General features: G+C 40.8%; 1 protein-coding gene across 1 annotated transcript in view; it reads left to right on the top strand.

Annotated features, from left to right (window-relative positions):
• Positions 1-4,875: 4,875 nt before the first annotated feature.
• Positions 4,876-23,404, top strand: part of LOC124003698 (immunoglobulin-like and fibronectin type III domain-containing protein 1) — a 33,816-nt gene continuing 15,287 nt past the window's right edge. Inside the window, exons 1-16 of the mRNA XM_046312230.1 lie at positions 4,876-4,957; positions 6,311-6,337; positions 8,167-8,193; positions 9,001-9,123; positions 9,288-9,427; positions 9,639-9,738; positions 9,999-10,035; positions 10,235-10,424; positions 10,535-10,648; positions 10,747-10,909; positions 11,042-11,314; positions 11,417-11,869; positions 18,503-18,621; positions 18,885-19,026; positions 20,834-20,961; positions 21,242-21,383. Coding sequence (XP_046168186.1) covers positions 4,918-4,957; positions 6,311-6,337; positions 8,167-8,193; positions 9,001-9,123; positions 9,288-9,427; positions 9,639-9,738; positions 9,999-10,035; positions 10,235-10,424; positions 10,535-10,648; positions 10,747-10,909; positions 11,042-11,314; positions 11,417-11,869; positions 18,503-18,621; positions 18,885-19,026; positions 20,834-20,961; positions 21,242-21,383 — 2,218 coding nt within the window. The 5' untranslated portion in view covers positions 4,876-4,917. The remainder of the gene's footprint in view (positions 4,958-6,310; positions 6,338-8,166; positions 8,194-9,000; positions 9,124-9,287; positions 9,428-9,638; positions 9,739-9,998; positions 10,036-10,234; positions 10,425-10,534; positions 10,649-10,746; positions 10,910-11,041; positions 11,315-11,416; positions 11,870-18,502; positions 18,622-18,884; positions 19,027-20,833; positions 20,962-21,241; positions 21,384-23,404) is intronic.

Here is a 23,404-nt window from a genome sequence, read left to right as displayed (position 1 = left end):
AGGTCTTTAAGAGCTTATTCGGTAGATAACAGCTCTATAAATATTAGTTTGTGGTGCCCGACTCACTAGTTAATTACATTTACATGATTAGCTCAATCAGGTAATAGTAATTACGGATAAATAATTTTATAGAATAGCATGTCATATCACTTCATCGGGCATAGCCAAAGACACGACAACTGCCAGGTCACAGGTGTTTTATATTGTCTATGGGTGTGTGGTGGTTGACTGTAGCCCTGTTGACTCTCACCGGTTGACAGTCTCCTGTCATGCCTCTTTTCCCTGCTGTTAGGTCACAGCATGTCCTTTCATGAGGCCAGTCTGGCCATTGACGCTATTCAAGCTGTCTGAGCATGTCAAGCCTGGTGAAACCTGTCAATTTGAAACCAATCCCCTCAGAGCCATGAACACATGCCACCTTGCCAAGACACGGTTGTCTTTTTATTAGGTCAAGATCAGGATCAGTATGAGACATTGAACTTGATCTAAACCCACTCACTGGATATTGACATTGGTATTTTTGTTGTTGCTAAGTGGGAGAACCATATGCTGCTTCATATTTAGACTAACTAGAATCACATGCTTTTTCCCTTCCAAATAAAAAGTCTCACATTCACATTTACAAGCCAATAAACTACATAGTTGAGTGATCGTGTTTCTTGAGACCTTGTGAAACAGAAAGTCCAAAGCCTTTAGGTAAATTATTAGCCCGTCACCTATAGCAGATCATTACATAACCATTGTGGAGCCATAAATCCTCAGTGGTGGAAAAAGCACAACATTTTCATACTTGACTAAAAGTAAAGATACCTTAATAGAAAATGACTCAAGTAGAGGTGAAAGTCACAATAAAATAATACTTGAGTAAGAGTCTAAAAGTATTTGCTTTTAAATATATTTTAAATATATTGAAGTATCAAAAGTACATGTAATTGCTAAAATATACTTAAATACAAAACATTTCAAATTCCTTATTTAGAGCAAACCAGACAGCACAATTTTCTTGTTATTATTTAATTATGGATAGGCAGTGGCAGACTCCAACATTCAGACATCACTTACAAACGGATGTGTTTAGTGAGTCTGCCAGATCAGAGACAGTAGGGATGAGCATGGATGCTATCTTGATAAGTGAGTGAAGCATTCAAAATGTAACAAGTGCTTTTGGGTGTCAGGGAAACTATATGGAGTAAAAAGTGCATTATTTTCTTTAGGAATGTAGTGAAGTAAATGTTTTCAAAAATATAAAAAGTGAAGAACAGATACCCCCAAAAACTACCTACGTTTTTACCTTTATTTAACTAGGCAAGTCAGTTATGAACAAATGTTCAATGACAGCCTTGGAACAGTGGGTTGACTGCCTTGTTCAGGGGCAGAACAACATATTTTTACCTGGTCAGCTCGGGGATTCAATCCAGCAACCTTTCAGTTACTAGTCCAACACTCTAACCACAAGGCTACCTGCTGCTATTACAAAACAGTACTTTACAGTATTTTTAGTTAAGTACTTTACAGACTTAGCAGTGAGGTGATGTGAATTACCTGTCATGAACTGACATGGAAAGTCCAGATGGAATTTGGCATGCTGTTATTGTTCTGTTGGAATGTCTAAGCTATTACAATGATGTCCGCATCCTGTATACCTGGTATATGTCGAGTACCACTGTACAGCTTTCAACTTGATCCCACAGTGATTGGGGGATATTTGAAGATGTTCACCCACTTGCAGCATTCTCCAAGTTCTTCTCACATTGCCAATTTGATCCATGATCAAATTCAAGGAGCAGTAGTGGTTACAACTGCATGGGTTACAACCCCCCACCCGATCCCACCTCGTCAATATAATTATATTTACTAAATGACTAGCCATGTGACTCCAGATGGGTCTACTGTAAGTACATGGAGCATATCTACGGGTTCCATTTTATCACCTAACAAAAGGGGGGAGGCTGTGCCGAAATATCGGAGACAGCCAAGACAGAGCTAAAGGAGAGGAGCAGTGCTTAGAGGACTTACCACTGGGAGGTAAGTAACTTCTAGACTGCCGCTCGGACTATTTGATCAGGGATGAATCTGGGAGGGCTTCCCACACACTCACCAGGGAAGAGTTTGTGCCATTCACTTAATCCCGTGGCTTGATATTTATTCAGTGGCTTAACTCTTAACATTAGATTTCAACTGAGAGTTTTACATGAAAGACTAAGTAAACTTAGATCTGGTGCATTTGAAATGGCATAAATGTAAATACCCACTGGGCACAAACTAGTTGAATCAATGTCGTTTCCATGTCATTTCAACCAAAATAAGTATATGTGATGACGTTGAATCAACGTGCGAAACTGAGTGGATTTGAAAAAAGTCATCAACATCAGGGAATTTCATATTTTTTTCACCCAACTTTGAACTTAAATCCAACAACGTTCTTTGTTGACTCAACCAAATGTAAATCAAAACTAGACTTTGAAGTGACAACGTACCCAGTGTGTATGGTCTCATATTGTGCGACCCTCTAGATCACAGCTCTCCAAACCTGTTCCTAAAGGGCTACCATCCCTATTCCTAATCTAGCACACCTGATTCTAATAATAACTGGTTGACAAACAGAATCCGGTTAGATACTACTGAGGCTGGAGGAAAAACCTCTCCAGGAACAGTGTTGGAGAGCCCAGCTCTAGATGTTCTACGAGTGTTGTTGACGGATATGATTGAATGAGAATCTTAGCTAACTGGTGTAGCCTCAGGTTTCAGCAATACTGTTCTGGCATGGTCTGCACCATTTGAATATCAATTCATTTAAAATGTAGAATTTAATAATTGAAATTGGGTGTGAGTGAAGACTATCTTGCTAGACAAAACTTTTAAACTTTCAAGACGAATGTTTATTAAGATGTGTTTGTAAATCTCTGAAAATGTGAAGAATATGTTTTATTTGACCTTTATTTAACTAGGCAACAAATTATTATTTATAATGATGGCCTACACAGGGCAAACCCTAACCCAGACGACGCTGTGCAAATTGTGCGCCACCCTATGGGACTCCCAATCAGGGCCGGTTGTGATACAGCCTGGAAATAAACCAGGGTCTGTAGTGAGGTCTCTAGCACTGAGATGCAGTGCCTTAGACCGCTGCGCCAATCGGGAGCCCCAAACAATATTACAACCAATAGAAAACAATGACTTTTTTTCAGGAATATCAGTATTTCTGATTTTAGATTACTTTTTTTTTGTTTAACTTTAAGATTAAATCATTCCCTGGGTTGAAAAGATTGCTAACAGGTCTAATATCATAACATTGGATATAATTGTAACCACAGTTGACATGATTGTATCTTGCATGGATAGGACGTACCAATAATACAGCAACTAGAGAATCTGTGGATTTTTACATCCTTGGAGATTTAAAAATGATGTCCTAGCAGTATGTATGTCTATATAGGTATGTGTATGTATATATGTGTATATGTATGCATGTGTGTATCGATATATATATTTACCCCCAAAATATGGGGGATTGGAAATGATGCAGACAATTATATTGAAAGCAACATTCTTTCCTCAATATTAAGGTGATCCACCCCTTAAAATGTTTATAAAAAAAATATGTCTTAGGATGATTTTGAGTTCCTAGGTGCTGTTAGTACTAAGCATTTAGAAAAGATCCAGTTCTACAGAACAACAATGGGAATACAACACATGGAAATAAGTCAATGAAGAGCACTACACTCTTAGAAATAAAGGTGCTATCTAGAACCTAAAAAGGTTATTCGGGTGTCCCCATAGGAGAACTCTTTGAATAACCCTTTTTGGTTGCTGGTTGAACCCTTTTGAGTGCCATGTAGTACTCTTTCCACAGAAGGTTCTACCTGGAATCAGAAATGGTGCTCCTATGGGGACAGCCGAAGAACCCTTTTGGAACCCTTTTTTCTAAGAGTGTATAATGGAAAGCACTACCCAAATTTTTTATTGTGTTCAATGAAACATTATTTCTTCATTATTCAAGATTCTATTGCTATGATTGACATTATTACATTCTGATAGACAGTGTGCCTATCGTTTAATGTGGTATGTGACCTATGAGCTTGCTACCCAAGGGACACAAATGGATTGAGTAGGATCCCTTGAAATAGAGAATCCCATAAATGTGTTTACCATTGGTTTAGCATTACTCCTGACGCAATACATATCAACATATCAAATCAATCTTAATATAGCTTTATTGGTCATAGTGATCATTTTTGAAGGTCAAATATAATGGGGAACTGGGAGAGCAAAACCACACATTTCCCTAGGCCTTCAGTCCATTCTTCAGATAAATTGTATCCTATTTTGTAAGACTGCTGGACAAGGACTTCGCAACCTTAAAATGAAAGACGTAGTAATAGACATTATTTTATCAATTCCCAAAATATTTGAGTCCCAAATATTGCCTCATTACCAAATGTGGTATTAGGGTGATTAAACTATTGGCACAGCCATTAGTCTCTCGCGGAAGTTACACTGAGTCATTCAGTCGTCCGTCGTCATGTGAAGTTTCATATTCCCCATTTATAGTGCCAGCATCTCTTGGATGACTGTCAAGGCTGTCTCGAGGCATGGTGATACCTCATGACAACCAGGACAGGACACGATAAGAGGGATTCAGGTCTGGATGTATATGTGAAACTGAATGACCTCGGAGCAAATAGCATTGAGGGACTGTCTAATGTCTTCCTTAATATCCTGAGTATGTTCCTGCACTAATCAAATCTCTAATTAATTTATAAATCAGTTTACAAAACATACCACAGTAGTAAGGTGTTATGAAAAATGTATGAATCATTTTCTGAATTACAAATGTATATCTTTATACAATGTTCTTTCAGACATAAGCAGCTTTCTAACTCTCTGAATTGGCCTTCAACAAGTCCAGATATCAGTATGAAGATACCAGGGGCAACTGCGCCCCCACCAGGGCAGGGTAAGTATCATACATAACACTTGACCTTCTCTAACCTTTCGGCCAAAACATTGGTTACATTTGGTTGATCCAAATCACCCAATGTCAAATATGACTTTTAGTTTAAAGGAGTACAGCAACATGGAAATGAAGGTCCTACTGCAGATAGAAATAACTAGAAACACATTTCTACATAAGACCATCCTCTATCCATCTTCAAGTTCCCCCTGACTTTGTTCAATCTTTCAAGCTAATATGAGTGGGTTATTGCAGGCTAAGCGCTTTATATGATTGGTTAATGAAAGTGCCACAACCACTGGGAAAGGAATTTAATGAGAATACAATTATAAATAAATATATTGTACACTCTGGCCAAGTATATGAAACAGACTTCCACCGCTCGTTCCTCTGAAGCATCTTGGTAACATCCATCTCTGCATTATTTGAAGAAAAAAACACATCCTTATATATTTCTGAACCATCTGGTTTCCTGCAAACAAAACTTGTGGACATGTTGGAAGACATCAAACCGAGCACTTTTTCATCTTGTCCAATGTTCCCAAGAACTTCCCTTCAAGCAATAGAAAGGTGCAGGAAAAAACAGGATCATTTGGAGAAGCACTGTCATCCTTACTTCATTACGTTTCATTTTAGTAGATGTTCTCATCCAGAGCAACTTAGTGAGTGCATACATTTTGTGCTGACCACCGTGGGAATTGATCCCACAACAAGATTGCCATGCTCTACCAACTGAGCCACACAGGACAAGGTACTTGAAGGAAAGATGGTAAGACTCTCCTAACAATGCAACCGTGATTAGGATGACACAAGAGATCGAATGAAATCTAAATGAAATCAATCATCTCCTTCTCTCCCCTCTGGCAATCCATGTTTTATCTATTGGGACCACTGACTCCAGGCAGAAACATTTTATTTGGTAGCACTGATAGTTACCTCAAGATGCAACGTGGTTTGCAGGAACAGTCATTAGTATTGTGCTGTAAAATAAAACATTTTTCTAGGCTTGAACTGGGAAATTGTTTAGGAGATTTTCAGTGATGAATAACTTTTACCCAACCAGCACCCTCTAACACATGTACTGTATCTGTATTTTAGCTTCAATTAATGCTACAATTAAATTACAATTAGAATTAATTCAAGTAGTGCTACCTGTCCCTATTTTTACATTATTTGTTATATGTTGTAGCTCTTCTTGTATGTTATACACATTGCGTATCCCACTGTGATATATTTTAGCATATGTCTGTCAGTGGGCCTTCTCTGTCATTGTTAAGCCAAAGCTGTGCCAGTTTGTCAGTATCTTAGTTCTATTGTATGTCTCCATTCATGTGCGTCATGTGCTTTAACTAGCAGAAGATGACTGGGCGCCCCAGGGTCACGGTAGGAAGATTCACTTTTGGAAACGCACTGCAACCTAAAGATCCATGCCATGTTTACAGTGATCATATTTTAAAGAAGCACTCTGATAAAAAAAATCACTTCAGGATGGGGCAGAAAAAAATCAAGTGTGAAGGAAGTCGGTGTTCCCATTATAGATGATACCCCATCCTTCTGTAAAGATTAATGTGATTTTATGATTATCAATGTAATTGATAATGTAATTGATAATCCTGATTGTTACCGTAAATCCTGTCCTGGGTGGGCTGAACTTTCTGATGTTGCTGTTTTTCAATTGATGATGACACTAATCAGTAAGGCCATTCAAACTTGACTACCGGTTTAGCTGATTTCATGTTCATATTAAGTGATGTGTGGGAGCAAATATATATATTTTTTAAAGTGCACCACCTTGTAAAATTCAACATCAGGCAACTTTGTCAAAGATTCTAGCTTCTTGTTGTCACGGCTAAGGTTTTTAATGGCAGTCACAGTGATTTGGGTGTGAGTCCTAGTGTGGGATACCCCCATTCACCATTGGTGTCAAAGTGGGATAGCATCATTGAAAGCCTGTGCCAGCCGGGTCTGAGGCAAACGTAGCTTTTCATAATCTGATAGGAAGTTGTGTATCTCTTTACTAGAAGCTTGAGAATTTAATTTTTGCTATAATCTTGCAATTTTTCAGTACAACATCTCAACTTTATATTTTCTTTTTAAGAAATGTGAAACGGGACAGCCGTTAAACTGATAATTGAATTTGTATGGCCTAAGACTAAGTGACAAGAAAATATTCATTTCCAGGGCCAAGGTTAATTTGAAAGATTTGAAAAAAAGTATATGATTTGAATTACTAATGATACAAATATTTACTCCACTTGTTTGGACAAAATATTCTTCCTCTATTATTCAATTTGTTCCCATATGAAGTAAATAAGCAATACATTTAATTCGAATTACATAAATGTTTCTATTTCCTTTTTGCTGTGGAAATGAAATGTTGACCTCTTGTGGACGGTTGACTAAAATGCACCTTGAAATGCAGCCAACCAATGTAATACAGCTCCATGTATACAATTGAAGTGTAAGAGTGTACACTTAAAACTGGTGTGAAAGTATACTGTGACACAAAAAATTATAATTGAAATGTCATCCAGAGGCATTCATTGATGGAACAGATGATACATTATAAATGGACACTAAAGATAATCTTAAAGAAATTAATCAACTATTATGAAATTTGATTTCAACCATCTCTCCTCTCTGGCAAATCCATATTTTATCTATTGGGACCAACATTGACTCGAAATAAAAAAATATGGTAGCAATGTGCTGGGCAGGCAGAGTCATTTGTATTGTGCTGTAAAATAACATATTTTTAGAGGCTTGAACTGGGAAATTGTTTTGGAGATTTTAGTACTATAAAACGGGTGTATTGAAGACTTTTTAGCCAACGAGCCTCTACCACATGTCCTGTGTTTGTCTTTTAGCAAATGTCTTTTAGAAATGCCTGCTTCTACAATGTCCCTATTTTTACCTTGTTTGTCATAATTTGTAGCTCTTCTTGTATTTTGTATGCACTGTGTAGCCCACTGAGACATATTTTAGCATATGTCTGCCTTTTCTGTCAGTGTTAACAAACTGGGCACACACTGGTCGAACCAACGTTGTTTCCACGTTATTTCAATAGAATGGAAATGACGTGGAATAGACATAAAGGAATAGACGTTGAATTGACATCTGTGCCCAGTGAGAAGACTAAGCAGTGCCAGTTTGTCAGCATTTTGTTCTGTTGTCTGCCTCCATTCATGTGCGGCATATGCTTTTACTAGCAGAAGATGACTGGGCGCCCCAGGGTCAAGGTAGGAAGGTTGACGTTGGGAAACTGCTGAAATGCACTTCAACTCAATGCATGCCATGTTTACAGTGATCATATTTCAAAAGAATCACTCTGGTTAAAAAATCACTTCAAGATGGTGGAGAACAAAACTGGTGCACACATAATTAATGCTCCAGACACGATCCCCCAATCCGCCAAAGATTTATGTTATTTGAAGATTATCCTGATTGTTACTGAAAACCCTGTCCTGGAGGGCTGAACTTTGTTGTGGTTTCTCAAACGATTAAACAAATTAACCTTAAAGACATCCGAATGTTAATTAGTGACGATACAATGTTCGTTTCCAGGACCAAGTTTCAAGTAAAATATTTAAAATAAAGGATATTATTTGAATGAGCTACTAATGATCTAAAGATTTACTGACGTTTTTTTAAACAAAATATTTTTCCAATATTATTCACTGGGGTTATGTATTATATTTGTTTCCATGTAAAGCAATACATTTATTTAGAATAACTTCAATCTTTCCATTTCACGTTTATTTTTGCTTCGGAAATCAAATATTGACCACTTGTGGAGGAATGACTAAAATGCACCTTCAAACGCAGTCAACCAAAGTAATACAGCCCCTTGTATAATATTGATGGTTAAGAGTGTACTTTATTTAAAACTTGTGTGAAAAAATAAAATACTGACCTACACAAAACATTCATGATGTTTTGTAATATTTCTCTAATTCAGGAAATGTTTCTTATATGTTGGTTGCTGTTTTGTTTGGTTTCTTCACAACAACTTCGAGCTGAGAGTATTTGTTTTCGGACTTCAACAGTGGCTATTAAAAGAAGATCCAGAGTCCCTGGAGTTATGATAACACAGTTTGTGGAGGAAGTACCAGAGGGCATGTCCACCCCCGACTTCACCCGCAAGCCCATCGCTTTGACGATCCAAGAGGGTAGGGTCTCTTGTTACTGTATAAACTGACGTGCACAAACTTGATTTCTGGGCTGTAAGAAGACTTTGTTTCTAGCAGAGTACATTAACATTTGGTGACTTTCAGGTATAGAGTTAAGTAGAGCATTAATGTTCATAGTGCAATACACATATCTATGCTTTCAGGTAAATTAGCCTTTTTCAAAAGTATGGTAAGCGGAGTGCCTAAACCAAACATCACCTGGGCCAGGAACAAAGGCCCGCTGGAGGATCCAGTGAAGTATATCAGTAGATATGATGAGACTATGGAAGAATATTTTCTTGAGGTAAGTAGGAGCAGCAAGCTAAAGGCACGCACAACAATTTCAACCCTTTAAATAGTCGTTATCTAATAATTAGCTATTGTGCAAGGATGCCAATGCATTAGAAAGCCTTGCTATTAAATTGATATCTAAAAGCACTAGACCTACAGTATGTCTGGTGCGGTATCGACCGAGTGTAGGGTTAAATCTCACTACAATGTTGTCATTTCATCAGATACCCAATGTAAGAGCAGAACAAGCTGACACCTACAAATGTTTTGCCGCCAATGAATATGGAAGAGCAGTTTGCACTGCCACCTTGAATGTTATTGAGGGTGAGAAATGAATTGATTTATGTCATTAGGATGATTAATTGAAATGGCACTGTGTTCACTTTGCTAAAACACATTTTCTATTAGCAATACAAAAATATATTGTTTTCTATTTTCAGTTGGATTCAAGAAGAAAGCGACAACAGGTGTGAAAATGATTGTATATCCTAATATTACACAATTCCTTAGCGTATGAAGATTCGAGATCACCTATTTATCCGGCTAGTTATTTTAACTCTTAATCTTTCTAGGTCCAAAAAGAGCGGCACCAGAGGATTTCAGAAAAATGCTTAAGAGGAAGTAAATTACTGATCCAAGTACACATATCCGAAGCAATTACTTCATGTCCCGTTTTGGGAGTATACATGTACATTTTTGGAAACCATTCATTTGGACTATACTTCAGACAGACATATCAAGGATAGTGTTGTGACAAATAGATAAGGATGGCCAACCACTAGTTTCTCCAGAGTTTTAACTCTTCCTATTCCCATTTAAGGGTTGTACGAACTAAACCACAACTAAAGAAGAAGGAGGGAGAGATTGATCCAAAGTTCTGGGAGGTGTTGCTGAGCTCACCTAAGAAGGACTACGAGAAGGTCTGCATCGAGTATGGAGTCAGTGACTTCCGCTGGATGCTGAAGCAGCTGAACTTAAAGAAGAAAGAGAGAGAGGAGGAACAGGCAAAGGTATCAGCGATGATGCAACAAGGCAATCAATTTACAGATTACTATACCTTGTGGGTAATAATTTACCATCCTGCTTTAGACTATCCTGATCCTCTCTGACAATTTTATAGGTTGTTGAAAAACTGGACAATCTTAAACATATTGAGGTGAAAACAGATGGCTCAGCAGAGTTTGAACTAGACATGGAACTGAAGAATCCCAACAGTCAGGTTTTCCTATTCAAGGTACGTCCTCCCTCCCACCATGGAAGCCAGTGATAAGCTAAATGATTCACAAAATATGTTATGAAGTGCATAATGTGTTTGACTTTTCTGCCCAAAAGGATGGGGTAATGGTTCCCTATTCTGACGACGGCAGCGGGAAGCACAACCTAAACAAAATTGGCAAAAAGTATATCTTTAGCATCAATGACCTGATGCCAGACGACGCTGGGTTGTACCAGGTGGACGTTGAGGATGCCAATTGTTTCTCAACTGACTTTAAGAGTAAGAGTGTCTTCTCCTACCTTTCTGTATGACCAACTTAGCAACTGTAACACAGTATATCATTTGATTATTCTTTAGGAATGTTTGAGAGAAATGTTTCCCACCAATATCGTACTGTCTTTCCCTCTACAGTTATACCAGTGGAGTTTGTGGTCAAGATTCAGGAGGTGAAGGCTAAGGAGAGAGAGGATGCCATGTTTGAGTGTGTCTTGTCCCACCCCTTCCAAAAGATTGTGTGGACTGGAAAGAAGATCCCTCTCGAACAAGGGGACAAGTTTGACATCACTGTGTCAGAAGACCACCTCATTCACAGCTTAAAAGTGAAAGATTGTGCCCAAGTCGACAAAGGAGTCTACACTGCCATGGCTGGCATTACCTCCTGCAACGCTTGGCTTATTGTGGAAGGTGGGACAACTGTGATACAATATTTTATAAGCAAAAACTAACATAAACATGAAGCCTTATACTTGAACTTAAACCCCTCTTTCCATGTCCCTGTTCACTCAGCCGATAATGACCCAAACATGCGTGGGGGAAAAGCGTCCCGTAAAACCACCACGGCTGGTGGTGGAGGAGAGAACCTGGCTAAGATAGCCGCAGAGCTGTCCGCTAAGCTGCAGAAGGAAAAGGATGACCTGGATGCAGCCAGACGGGCCCAAGCAGAGAAGGATGCTGCGGATGCAGCCAGACGGGCCCAAGCAGAGAAGGATGCTGCGGATGCAGCCAGACGGGCCCAAGCAGAGAAGGATGCTGCGGATGCAGCCAGACGGGCCCAAGCAGGGATGGACCCAGCGGATGCAGCCAGATGGGCCCAAGCAGAGAAAGATGCTGCGGATGCAGCCAGACGGGCCCAAGCAGAGAAGGATGCTGCGGATGCAGCTAGATGGGCCCAAGCAGAGAAGGATGCTGCGGATGCAGCAGGAGCCGGAGAGGGGGATGGAGAAGGACATGGAGGTAAAGGTAAATGGTTCAACAACTTTTTCTATCCCAGTACATTAGGAAACTCAATGTTGCCTACATTTAAGGACATTGTGTAGGCAGCAGTGTTTTGTTGCTCTTGTTGTGTTGCTGCTAATGTAAAGGTATTAAGCTGACTGTCTTGATGATGCTTGTAAAACTTTGTAGTTGCTGCCAAAGATACATAAGGAGATTAGATGAATGATATGTGCATTGGTTATGATAATCAACTTGGAGAAAGAGTCAAGGCCTGGAGTGGGGTGAAATACCAGACTGACCGATTCTCTGGACGTGACGTGATAAGAGAAGACAGAGGTTGACTATTGCATGTTAGAAAAGGCCAGTAATCAAAGTCATTTAGAATAAAATGCTGTGATATTATGTATGATATATAATCACAGATTGTCGATGAATCATCAAGAAAAAAAAAAAAACCTACAAACTAGAGCGAAAATTGATGTACATTTGGTTTGAATATGTAACATTAAATTAAAAAGTTACTTTAATTTTTATCTCAAATTATTACTGGGAAAATTGATGTCCAATGGTCTTTGCTGGGTTTATCATCAGCAACTTTCCGTTGCTTTTTTGATAATTTGCTAACCTTTTTACACTTGTACATACAAATGTATGTAACTACATCCGAATGTAGAAGACTAAACTGTTTCCAGAAACCCTAAAAGGTGTTGGTTTCCTTCATTTCAGTCTGATGGCAGCTGTGGTTTAAATGATAAGCTGACACAATACTGCCTGAGGGAATCTCAGCAAACAGTAGGGAGCTTGTTGTATGTTAAACTCTGACTTTAATGTATTGTCATTTTTATATGGTAGCTTAATTTGTACTTGACAAATAAGCTGACCTTAGATTCATTATTTTTATCAAAGCTTTGTTGTGGGACTGTTTATTGAAGATTGACTTCAGCCTTTGATTTATAAGCAAAGCCTTTTTTTTGCTGTGTAGACTACATTAGCAGGCTTTGTCAGCAACAGACCAGGACTTGCAGTACTTCCTAGATAGCACTACAGAGAGTCATATACCAGTTAGCTGATAAGTACTGGTGGGTTGTCACACATCATATCAAGGGCCACGTTCAGTTGCCAAACTTTGTTAAACCTTGCAGACTGCCTTGACCTGAGTATTCTTTGTTTACTTTATATATTTTGGTTAGGTTAGGGTGTGACATGGGTGATGTATGTGTTTTTGTACTGTCTAGGGTTTTTTGTAGGTTTATGGGGTTGTTTACCATCTAGGTGTGTATGTATGTCTGTGGTTGCCTAGATTGGTTCTCAATTAGAGGCAGCTGTTCACCATTGTCTCTGATTGGGAACCATATTTAGGCAGCCATCTTCTTTGGGTATTTCGTGGGTTATTTTCTATGTCTGCACTGTTTATATATAGAGTCTCGTTTGTTGTTTTGTAAGTTTGTTCTAGTGTTCTTTATTCATTAAATATAGAACATGTATTCAAATCACGGTTTCGCTTTGGTCTCCTCACTGCAACGATCGTGACAGAATAACCCACCATGAAAGAACCAAGCAGCGTGATTAAAGGCAGGAGCAGCGAACGCAGGACTCATGGACTTGGGAGGAAATTCTGGACGGCGGAGGACCCTGGGCATAACCAGGGGAATATCGCCACCCCAAGGCAGAGCAAGCAGAGAGAGACCTGTTGATTTGGCGTAGGATGCATGGCATTCGCCCTGAGGAGCATGTTAGCTGTCTGATGCCACCTGTGTCAGTTCCTCGTACTCAGCCTGAAACTTGTGTTAAAGTTCCGTAAGATTTGATGCCGGCTATACACACCAGGTCTCCAGTACACCTTCACAACCCGGTGTGTCCTGTTCCTGCTTCTCGCACTCATCCTGAGGTGTGTGTTCTCAGCCTGGCACCACCAGTACCGATACCACGCACCAGGCCTCCAGTGCGCTCGCCAGTCCGAGCGTCCGGCTACAGTACCCAGTCCAGAGCGTCCGGCTACAGTACCCAGTCCAGAGCGTCCGGCTACAGTACCCAGTCCAGAGCATCCGGCTACAGTACCCAGTCCAGAGCGTCCGGCTACAGTACCCAGTCCAGAGCGTCCGGCAACAATACCCAGTCCGGATCCGCCAGAGTCTCCCTCCAGTCCGGATCCGCCAGAGTCTCCCTCCAGTCCGGATCCGCCAGAGTCTCCCTCCAGTCCGGATCCGCCAGAGTCTCCCTCCAGTCCGGATCCGCCAGAGTCTCCCTCCAGTCCGGATCCGCCAGAGTCTCCCTCCAGTCCGGATCCGCCAGAGTCTCCCTCCAGTCCGGATCCGCCAGAGTCTCCCTCCAGTCCGGAGCCACCAGAGCCGTCAGCCAGCCCGGAGCCGCCAGAGCCGCCTGTCATGCCGGCGATACTAGAATCTCCCTCCTGTTCGGTGCTGCCAGTGCCGCTCCTCAGTCCAGAGGTGGCTGTCCATCCAGTGGCGCTCTCTATGATGATCTTCAGTCCGGGGCCCCCTGCGAGGTTCCCCGCTCCAGAAGCATCACCTAAGTGGGCCAAGACTGAGGTAGAGCGGGGTCCACGTCCCGCACCTGAACCGCCGCCATGAAAAAGGCCCTCTCGGACACTCCCCTTCTGATTTGGTTTTGCGGCAGGAGTCCGCACGTTTGTGGGGGGGGGGGGGGGGTACTGTCACGCCCTGACCTATATATTCTTTGTTTTCTTTATATATTTTGGCTAGGTCAGGGTGTGACATGGGTGATGTATGTGTTTTTGTACTGTCTAGGGTTTTTTGTAGGTTTATGGGGTTGTTTACCATCTAGGTGTTTATGTATGGCTGTGGTTGCCTAGATTGGTTCTCAATTAGAGACAGCTGTTCATCGTTGTCTCTGATTGGGAACCATTTTTAGGCAGCCTTCTTCTTTGGGTATTTCGTGGGTTATTGTCTATGTCTAGTTGCCTGCGTCTGCACTGTTTATATATAGCATCACGTTCGTTGTTTTTGTAAGTTTGTTTTAGTGTTCTTTCTTCATTAAATATAGAACATGTATTCACATCACGCTGTGCTTTGCTTTGGTCTCCTCACTATGACGATCGTACGATGATGGTGACACAGATAGGCTCTATTCATGGAATTTATATGTGATTCCATATTTATACATGTCGGAGAGGCATGTTTGTTCTACATAGTCTATTTCTATATGAACGTTCCAATACGTTGCATCCTGCTGAACGTGCCCCAGAGGTGCATTGACTACTAAGTCCATAAATGTATATTGTCAATAACCTTTTTTTTTTACTAAAAGCAAAAAATGTACTTCTGTTTGTTTCACTTCAAATAGTATATTTAAGCAATAAGGCCCGAGGAGGTGTGGTATATGGCTAATACAGTATACCATGGCTAAGGGCTGTTCTTATGCATGACGCAACGCGGAGTGCCTGGACACTGCTCTTAGCTGTGGTATATTGGCCAAATATCACAAAATCCCGAGGTGCCTTATTGCTACTATAAACTGGTTACCAACCTAATTAGAGCAGTAAAAATACATGTTTTGTTATACCAATGGTATACCGTCTGATAACATGGCTTTTAGCCAATCAGCATTCCGGGCTCGAACCACCGAGTTTATAATCATTTACAGTGGGGAGAACAAGTATTTGATACACTGCCGATTTTGCAGGTTTTCCTACTTACAAAGCATGTAGTGGTCTGTAATTTTTTATCATCGGTACACTTCAACTGTGAGAGACAGAATCTAAAACAAAAATCCAGAAAATCACATTTATATGATTTTTAAGTAATTAATTTGCATTTTATTGCAGGGTTCTTTGCAGGCCAGTCAAGTTCTTTCACACAGATCTCAACAAACCATTTATGTATGGACCTCGCTTTAGGCGCACGGGCATTGTAATGCTGAAACAGGAAAGGGCCTTCCCCAAGCTGCTGCCACAAAGTTGGAAGCACAAAATTGTCTACCAAACATTACAGTTGGCACTATGTATTGGGGCAGGTAGCATTCTCCTGGCATCTGTCAAACCCAGATACACCCAGATGGTGACGCGTGATTCATCACTCCAAAGAGTGCGTTTCCACTGAGTCCAGTGGAAGCTTTACACCTTTCCAGCTGACACTTGAAATAGCACATGGTGATTGTAGGCTTGTGTGTGGCTGCTCGGCCATGGAAACCCATTTCATGAAGCTCCTGACAAACAGTTATTGTGCTGACATTGCTTCCGGATGCAGTTTGGAACTCGGTAGTAAGTGTTGCAACCAATGACAGACAATTTTTATGCAGTACGCACTTCAGCAGTCAGCCATCCCGCTCTGTGAGCTTGTGTGGCTTACCACTTCGTGGCTGAGCTGTTGTTGCTCCTAGATGTTTCCACTTCACAATAACAGCACTTACAGTTGACCAGGGCTGCTCTAGCAGGGCAGAAATTTGATGAACTGACTTGTTGGAAATGTGGCATCCTATGACGGTGCCATGGTGAAAGTCACTGAGCTCTTCAGTAAGGCCATTCTACTGCCAATGTTTGTCTACAGAGATTACATGGCTGTGTGCTCTATTTTATATACCTGTCAGCAAAGGTGTGGCTGAAATAGCCGAATCCACTCATTTGAACGGGTGTCCACATCATTTTGTGTGTATTTATAGTGTATTTATAAAAATGCCAATATACAGATGAGATCATGAGGAAATATGTCATGCATTACCTGTCTAGATTATAGGTAGGATGTAAACGGTAGGATGTAAACTCATCAAAAAAGAATCGTACACTCACTGTCAATTGCGTTTATTTTCAGCAAACTTAACATGTGTAAATATTTGTAAGAACATAACAAGATTCAACAACGGATAAATAAACTGAACAAGTTCCACAGACCTGACTAATAGAAATGGAAGAATGTGTCCCTGAACAAAGGGAGGGGGGGGGGTCAAGTCAAAAGTAAAAGTCAGTATCTGGTATGGCCACCAGCTGCATTAGGGGGCACTATTTGGAAGTTTGGATGATTGAAAGTAAACCGCCTATTACTCAAGCCCAGAAGCTAGGATATGCATATAATTGGTAGCATTGGAAACACTCTGAAGTTTCTAAAACTGTTAAAATAAGGTCTGTGAGTATAACAGAACTGATATGGCAGGATAGAACCAGAGAATCCATACCGAAAATATTTGTTTTAGGTCACAGGCCATTTCAATGCTAGTCTATGGGATATTCAAAAGATTTCCTCCCAGATTGCAGTTCCTATGGCTTCCACTAGATGTCAACAGTCTTTAGAAAGGGTTTCATTCTTGTTGTTTTTGAAAAATGAGTTTTTCAAGGTGTCCCTTATTAGGACTCTGGTGGAGCGCGTGAATGAGGGCATTATTTATCTCCGGTATTGAACATACGACATTCTGTCTTAAATTGTATTGTTTATTTACATATTAGGGTACCTGAGGATTGAGTAGAAATGTTTTTTGATTTGTTTACCGGTAACTTTTGGGATTCCTTTGAACGAGTGGAACGGTGGATTACGCAATCAAACGCGCCAACTGAACATACTTTTCTGGAATATAAAGAAGGACTTTATTGCTGGTGGCATTGTCATGCTGGAGAGTCAGGATGAGCCTGCATGAGGGAGGAGGATGTCGTCCATGTAACGCACAGCATTGAGATTGCCTGCAATGACAACAAGCTCAGTCCGATGATGCTGTGACACACCGCCCCAGACCATGATGGACCTTCCACCTCCAAATTGATCCCGCTCCAGAGTACAGGCCTCGGTGTAACGCTCATTCCTTCAATGATAAACGTGAATCCAGCCATCACCCCTGGTGAGACAAAACCGCAACTCGTCAGCGAAGAGCACTTTTTGCCAGTCCTGTCTGGTCCAGCGACGGTGGGTTTGTGCCCACAGGCGACGTTGTTGCCGGTGATGTCTGGTGAGGACCTTTCTTACAACAGGCCTACAAGCCCTCAGTCCAGCCTATTGCGGACAGTCTGAGCATTGATGGAGGGATTGAGCATTCCTGGTGTAACTCGGGCATTTGTTGTTGCCATCCTGTATCTGTCCCACAGGTGTGATGTTCGGATGGATCGATCTTGTGCAGATGTTGTTACACGTGGTCTGCCACTGTGAGGATGATCAGCTGTCCGTCCTGTCTCCCTGTAGCGCTGTCTTAAGCATCTCACAGTACGGACATTGCAATTTATTTCCCTGGCCACATCTGCAGTCCTCATGACTCCTTGCAGCATGCCTAAGGCACGTTCACTTAGATGAGCAGGGGCATCTGGGCATCTTTCTTTTGGTGTTTTTCAGAGTCAGTAGAAAGGCCTCTTTAGTGTCCTAAGTTTTCATAACTGTGACCTTAATTGACTACCGTCTGTGAGCTGTTAGTGTCTTAACGACCGTTTCAACAGGTGCATGTTCATAAATTGTTTATGGTTCATTGAACAAGCATGGGAAACATGTACAAACTACTTCAACTAATTGGTACCCCCGCACATTGACTCTGTACCGGCACCCCCTCTGTATATATTGTTATTTCACTGCTGCTCTTTAATTATCTCTTACTTTTATCTGTATTTTTTTAAACTGCACTGTCGGTTAGGGGCTCATAAGTAAGTATTTCACTGTAAGGTCTACCTGTTGTATTTGGCGCATGTGACATGGATTTGATTTTATCCAGGTGTTCAATTCCTTAATGGACTGGCTGATATTACTGGCAGCCTCGGGGAAACAGCAGAACTGTCCTGCATACTGAGCCATGAGAACTGTGAGGGAGTCTGGCTTAAAGACGGGCAACGAGTGAGTGCAGTATTCTTAAATCACACAAATAGAGTGTTCTTCAACCTTGTTTCAGGAGACACACATGTTGTGCAGGCTTTTGCTCCAGACCAATACTAACACATTTGATTAAACTAAACAGCTTGAAGATGTGTATTTATTGTCAAAGTTAAATAACGGGAAATAATACTCATTTGCAAATAAGCTATGACAGTTGAATGAACAACAAGAAGCTATTTTCAGTCCCCTGCTGTATTGAATCCATTCTCTATTTCTGTCATCAGCTAACCAATGAGGATGGGCTGAAAATCATCCAAGATGGAGCCAGTCACAAGCTGGTAATTGAAAACTGTAAAAAAGACGATGCAGGAGTCTATTCATTTGAGGTGGATGGTCATAAATCTGAGGCAAAGTTCACTGTTTCAGGTAAGGATGGACGGTTACTGTGGATTGCATCCAAGATCAGGAAATGCTTCTGTAAGGCTCTTGTTGTCACACCCTGGTCAAAGTATTTTGTGTTTGTCTTTATTTATTTGGTCAGGCCGGGGTGTGACATGGGTTTATTGTGGTGTGTTTTGTCTTGGGGTTTTGTTAGTTATTGTGTGTGGCTTAATGGAGGTATCTAGCAAAGTCTATGGCTGTCTGGAGTGGTTCTCAATCAGAGGCAGGTGTTTATCGTTGTGTCTGATTGGGAACCATATTTAGGCAGCCATATTCTTTGAGTGTTTCGTGGGTGATTGTCCTTAGTGTCTTGATTTCCTTGTGCTGTGTGTATGTGCACCAGTATTAGACTGTTTCGGTTTTTGTTACGTTTATTGTTTTGTAGTGTTTGTATTTAGATTGGTGTTGCTTCAGTTGAATAAACATGGATCGCAATCTACACGCCGCATTTTGGTCCGACTCTCCTTCACCAAAAGAGAACCGTTACAGAATCACCCACCACACCCGGACCAAGCAGCGTGGTAACAGGCAACACCACACATCAGGCCTACAGTGCGCCTCGCCTCTCCAGCGCTGTCGGAGTCTCCTGCCTATCTAGCGTTGTCAGAGCTTTCCTCATCTCCTGCGCTGCCGGAGTCTCACACCTGTTCAGCGCAGCTAGAGCCTTCTTCCTCTACAGCGCTGCTGGAGTCTCCTGTCTGTTCAGCGCAGCCAGAGCTGTCAGCCTACATGGAGCAGCCAGAGCTGTCAGCCTGCATGGAGCAGCCAGAGCTGTCAGTCTGCATGGAGCAGCCAGAGCTGTCAGTCTGCATGGAGCAGCCAGAGCTGTCAGTCTGCATGGAGCAGCCAGAGCTGTCAGTCTGCATGGAGCAGCCAGAGCTGTCAGTCTGCATGGAGCAGCCAGAGCTGTCAGTCTGCATGAAGCAGCCAGAGCGGCCAGTCTGCATGGAGCAGCCAGAGCTGTCAGTCTGCAAGGAGCTGTCGGTCTGCATGGAGCAGCCAGAGCTGCCAGTCTGCAAGGAGCTGCCAGTCTGCAAGGAGCTGCCAGTCTGCAAGGAGCAGCCAGAGCTGTCAGTCAATTTGAAAACAATTCTAAAAACCAGTTTTAGCTTGATCATTGTCAGGTATTGTGTGTAGATTTCTTAGGATTTTTGTAAATATTTCATCCATTTTAGAATAAGGTTGTAACGTATGGGTCTGAATACTTTCCGAAGGAACTGTATATCCAAAAACAAAACATGTCAATATCTCTGATGTTAGAATGTTTTGCATGTAATTTCAAAATCACCTTAAAATTGATTGTCTAGCTCAATAAAGTTACTTTGAGATGATTTGGACATGGAATACAAAACATTGGATATACTGTATTGACTTGCATTGGATTTTGGACAAAATTGTTTTAAAGTTTGGAGACAGTGGCCATGTAAAGAGAACCAAAGCATGGTTGCTGTCTTACCTTGTCCATAGACTGCTTACAGAGTAAGTCAACCAATATGTAATTTTGTAATTTGAGTGAACTATCCCTTTTACTTTGTGTATCTAGTTCCATTGAGTAAGAGCATATACAGTATGTTTGCGATTTACAGCAGAGATTTGTGGTGCATTACAAACTTTGACATTATACTAAACTATCCTGCTACTGCAGGAATATTTTCCTGCTGTAAATCAAAATGGTTCAAATTAAGATCCTACATCTGTATGACAATTTACGGCTAAGATAAGGAAGGTTCTGGTGCATTACACACTTAGAAACTATATTCTCACGATTTCTGCTGTCTTTATTTATTTATAGATCCAGGTGCTCAATTTGTTGGATGCGGACTCTCTGATATCGAAGTTAAATTTGATGAAACAGCAGAGCTGTCCTTGACACTAAGCAGTCCGAATGTTGAGGGGTTCTGGTTTAAAGACGGGAAAGAGGTGAGTGCAGTGTTCTTCAATCCCCAAAATACAGTCAGTGTTTACTTCAACCTTGGTCCAGGGGCCCACAAGGTGTGCAGGCTTTTGCTGCAGCCCAATACTAACATATGTGATTCAACTAAACAATAGCTTGATGAAGATAAATCATGATGGGGAAAAACGCAACTATTGAAGTCATTCAAGTGAAAAGTAACTATTTGGAAAGATTTTATGACAGCTACATGAAAAACTAGATATTTTCTCCTGTTGGATTTAATGCGTTCTCTATTTCTGTAATCAGGTAGCTCGTGGTGACAGGGTGAAAATCATCAAAGAAGGAGCTAATCACAAGCTGGTCATTGATAACTGTAAAAAAGACGATGCAGGAATCTACCACTTTGAGGTGGATGGTCGTAAATCCAAGGCAACGCTCACTGTGCAGGGTAAGAATGGACGGTTACAGCATGCGAGTTACATCCAGGATCCGGAAATGTATCTCTAAGGCTGATGTTCCCTTGATTAGAGCACTTTAAGATACTGTAGATGAAATTGAATGATACATCATTGTTGAAGTATGTTGATTTACCTGTACTGTACATCTCCGTTCATTCCAATATACTTTCTCCCCTGCCAACTCTGACAATTGCTGTTATGAACATGGATAACAATTCATCACCTCACTTGGTATGTAACATTACATTGCTGCTGTTCTCTGTAATTTCTAAGACACAGTAATTGTATAACTTGCTGGTCTATATTCATTATGACAAATGACAATGTGGTATAACATTTGAAGCCATTCTGTGAACTTCCTAAACAATCTATAGTCACCATCATTATCTTGTCAATAGTCATTTGTAACCTTGTTTATTTTCGGTTCATTGCTAATGCATATGTCTTGAGCATACAGTTGTAGGATCTTCATTTGTTTGCTTTTGTAGCTGATAATAGTTGTATTCTGAGGTTTAAAAAAGGCTTATAAAGTTTGTCATTTCCACTTAAAAATGTCAAACTTGATTTGCCATAGCGAAAAATGTATTGAACACTACACAAAATGTCCAGTAATTATAATCCACATACAGTTGAAGCCGGAAGTTTACATGCACATTCGCCAAATACATTTAAACTCCTTTTTTACAATTCCTGACATTCATTCCCTGTCTTAGGTCATTAAGAAAACAACTTTATTTTAAGAATGTGAAATGTCAGAATAATAGTAGAGAATGATTTATTTCAGCTTTTATTTCTTTCATCACATTCCCAGTGGGTCAGAAGTTTACATACTCTCAATTAGTATTTGTTAGTATTGTCTTTAAATTGGTTAACTTGTGTTAAGAGCTTCGGGTAGCCTTCCACAAGATTCCTACAATAAATTGTGTGAATTTTGGCCCATTCCTCCTGACAGAGCTGGTGTAACTGAGTTAGGTTTGTAGGCCTCCTTGTTCGCACATGCTTTTTCAGTTCTGCCCAAACATTTTCTATAGGATTGAGGTCAGGGCTTTGTGATGGCCACTCCAATACCTTGACTTGTCCAATACCTTGACTTGTTGTCCCCTCTTAGGGCTAGGGAGGCAGTATTCGGGAAGTTCGGATAAATTACCTGTACAAAGTAAACAGCCTGTTACTCAGGCCCAGAGGCTAGGATATGCATATAATTGGAAGCATTGGATATAAATAATGTCTGTGAGTATAACAGAACTGATATGGCAGGTGAAAACCTGAGGAAAATCCATCTGTAAATCTTTTTTTTGAGGTCACAGGCCATTTCAATATTTGTCCATGGAATACACAAATAAATAGCTCCCACATTGCAGTTCCTATGGCTTCCACTAGATGTCAATAGTCTTTATAAAGGGTTTCAGGCTTGTTTTTTTGTATTAGCAAGTATTTGTAGTCTTTTAAGGTGTCCCTCATTAGTACTCTATTCTTGTGGCACTCTTGAATTTGGGATTCCTTTGTCTGCATGTTGAACGAGTGGAACGGGTGGATTACTGAATCAAACGCACCAACTAAACTGCCTTTTGGGGATATAAAGAAGGACTTTATCGAACAAAATGCCCATTTGTTGTGTAGCTGGGACCCTTAGGATTGCAAACAGAGGAAGCAAAGCACCCCCAAAACATGAAGCTGACACCCCCGTGCTTTCCTGTTGGGATGGTGTACTTCGGCTTGCAAGCATCCCCTTTTTTCATCCAAACTTAACGATTGTCATTATGACAAAACAGATCTATTTTTTTCAGACCAGAGGACATTTCTCCAAAAAGTACAATCGTTGTGCCCAAGTGCGGTTGCAAACCGTAGTCTTACTTTTTATGGTGGTTTTGGGGTAGTGGATTCTTCCTTGCCGAGAGGCCTTTCAGCTTATGTCGATATAGGACTCGTTTTTACTGTGGATATAGATATACTTTTGTACCTGTTTCCTCCAGCAAGGTCCTTTGCTGTTGTTCTGGGATTTATTTTCACT

The sequence above is a fragment of the Oncorhynchus gorbuscha genome, linkage group LG18 (assembly GCF_021184085.1).
Source record: "Oncorhynchus gorbuscha isolate QuinsamMale2020 ecotype Even-year linkage group LG18, OgorEven_v1.0, whole genome shotgun sequence".
In the NCBI taxonomy this organism is placed as follows: domain Eukaryota; kingdom Metazoa; phylum Chordata; class Actinopteri; order Salmoniformes; family Salmonidae; genus Oncorhynchus; species Oncorhynchus gorbuscha.
Note: the sequence above shows the minus strand (reverse complement) of the source record. Positions and strands in the feature narration are given on the sequence as shown.